Source organism: Oratosquilla oratoria, chromosome 28 (assembly GCF_046742065.1).
Source record: "Oratosquilla oratoria isolate Oo_2021 chromosome 28, ASM4674206v1, whole genome shotgun sequence".
NCBI classification, from domain to species: Eukaryota; Metazoa; Arthropoda; class Malacostraca; order Stomatopoda; family Squillidae; genus Oratosquilla; species Oratosquilla oratoria.
Genome location: NC_134804.1, coordinates 24,303,507 through 24,306,006, shown reverse-complemented (window position 1 = coordinate 24,306,006; position 2,500 = coordinate 24,303,507). Strand labels below are relative to the sequence as shown.

The following is a 2,500-nucleotide window of genomic DNA, read 5'->3' as shown; positions in this document are numbered from 1 at the left end:
ATCCTTCCATTTCTGTTGAGGAAGGAAGGAAGAAGACAGAAGATAGGGGTGAGTGGAGAATGGTTGTATATAGATGATGCTGTGACGCATGGAAGAGAGTGGGTGGGGGATTTTTTTTTTTTTTTCGATCCTTAGATAGGGTTAGGTAGTGGTTATTTGTAAGTGATTTTTTTTTTTTTTTTTTTGCGATCCTTAGATAGGGTTAGGTTGTGGTTATTTGTAAGTGATATTTTGACGCAAGCCGAAGGAATTTTTCCCCGTATCCTCTTTTTCTGCGTGAGGGGACGGAGAATGGGGGTCTCCGATTAAATTAAGCAGCCTTGCTCTGGATGTGTTGTTTCTTGCTGCATTGCTTCTGACCCAGGACAATGGGCGAAATGCAGGGATGACCCGTCATCTAGGAGGAGCCAAGAAAAGAGTGAAGGAGGGAGGGAGGGAGGGAGGGAGGGAGGGAGGGAGGGAGAGGTGTTGAATGGGAGTGGAGTGGGTTAAGATGAAATGGGTGGGAATAGATATATGACTTTTGACTTTGGCTACTTCACTTGTAAGGGGAAAAAGCCTTTGGTATATATTGGCATTTGTATCATTATTGCTATTTTTATTACTATTACCATTATTGCCATTATTATTGTCAACATTATCGTTATTATCATTGTCATCATTATTACAATTATTATCACTTTCATTGCAATCATTATTAACTTAATCATTTCTATTGCTATTGTCCTTGTTGTCTTTAACACCATTATCGTTATCATCATCATCTTTGTCATTATTACCATTACAATTAATAATGTAGTTATCACTAGAATTCAGTTTAACATATCAATTTATAATTTTTGTAGAAACCACTTGGAAAATAAAATAAATGAATACCGAACGTTCTCGGTATCTATTTATTTTATTTTCCAAGTGGTTTCTGTAAGTATTTTTCTTACGTGTGCTTAGTGATTTGTTTTGCATCAATTTATAAGAGTGAACTGATTTTTGTCATTTCTTTCTCCCACCAGATCTTCCAAGGCTAACCCTTACAGCCGGTCAGAATTTAGACATGAGTGATATAGAAGAAGGAGATGATGTTTACTTTGAGTGTGGTATAGAAGCAAACCCTAAAGCATACAAGGTCCAATGGTACCACAATGTACGTATACAATGTATTAGTAGTGCCTGTTTAATTTTATAAGAAATATATAAAATCTTTGTAATTCACTTGATAAAAATCTGTGAGTGAAAATATTTTACTGATATTAACATAATTGTCTTCAGAAGACATCCCCTACCATGTCTTTTCTTTCGTTTAAAATTTTTTGAATATTGATAAAATGGAGGCGAGTTGAAATTATGGAGAATAGAATAACAGTAAAGTGGACACTTGGTAGTCATTAGGTAATTATTTTGAATATTGATAAAATGGAGGCGAGTTGAAATTATGGGAAATAGGACAACAGTAAAGTGAACACTTGGTAGTCATTAGGTAATTATTTTGAATATTGATAAAATGGAGGCGATTTGAAATTATGGAAAATAGAATAACAGTAAAGTGGACACATGGTAGTCATTAGGTAACTATTTTGTTTCCCAAACCCCAACAGGGCGTCGAGCTTATTCAGAACGTTTCCGCTGGCATTATCCAAAGCAACCAGAGCCTTGTGCTTCAACGCGTAAGCCGCAATTCCTCAGGGCAGTACACTTGTTCCGCCACCAATATCCAAGGACCAGCCACATCAAACGCCGCAGGGCTCAATGTAAAGTGTAAGTGTTAAGCCAGTCTTATCCGTGATGAGTTGTTTCATTAGTAGATTATACTATGATTATGTATACTTCTTGGTTAAATTTATTGCAATTTTGAATTGTTGTAAAGTGCTTTGTCATAGAACAGATATATTTTGAGTTTAAGAATATAGAGCTAGTCTTCAAAAACTGCCTAGTTCATCTCACTATATTGGATTCATGAATATCTTAACATGATATTTATATTAGATATACAAATTAGATATTCTTTCCCCATCATAGCCCGTATATTTACTGATGTAATTTGAATTCACTCACGTTAATTTTTATCAGATGCATGAGGTTTTTTTTTGGGGGGGGGGATTAGGTTTATTGATCTTTTAGGCTTACTGATAAGATTAGTTCGTCAGGGCAATAGTCGATCCATAATGAGAAAATATAAACCTGAACTGCTGATATGAATTAGTTTATCCTTCATGGGTGTTAACAGTACTAATCATATTCGATCACTTTTACCACAGATTTGCCTTTGTGTAAATCTGTCCAAAGATTAGTTCATGTCAGGGCAATAGTCGATCCATAATGAGAAAACATTAAACCAGAATTGCTGATATGAATTAGTTTATCCTTCATCAGTGTTAACAGTACTAATTATGCGATCTCTACTACCACAGATGCCCCTGTGTGTAAATCTGGCCAACAGTGGGTCTACGGTGTAGGGAAGCAAGAACCTGTTAACGTCACATGTGGGGTAGAAGCACATCCTCAG

At 35.9% G+C, this 2,500-nt stretch overlaps 1 protein-coding gene across 4 annotated transcripts in view; it reads left to right on the top strand.

Annotated features, from left to right (window-relative positions):
* The window catches only part of LOC143040258 (neural cell adhesion molecule 1-A-like), a 307,262-nt gene that overhangs the window by 229,613 nt on the left and 75,149 nt on the right, over nucleotides 1–2,500 (top strand). For all 4 annotated transcript variants that reach the window (XM_076211024.1, XM_076211022.1, XM_076211026.1 and 1 more), the window contains exons 5-7: nucleotides 1,011–1,141; nucleotides 1,593–1,752; nucleotides 2,406–2,500. The exon at nucleotides 2,406–2,500 is cut by the window's right edge and continues 14 nt beyond it. In XM_076211024.1, the coding sequence (XP_076067139.1) occupies nucleotides 1,011–1,141; nucleotides 1,593–1,752; nucleotides 2,406–2,500 (386 nt within the window). The remainder of the gene's footprint in view (nucleotides 1–1,010; nucleotides 1,142–1,592; nucleotides 1,753–2,405) is intronic.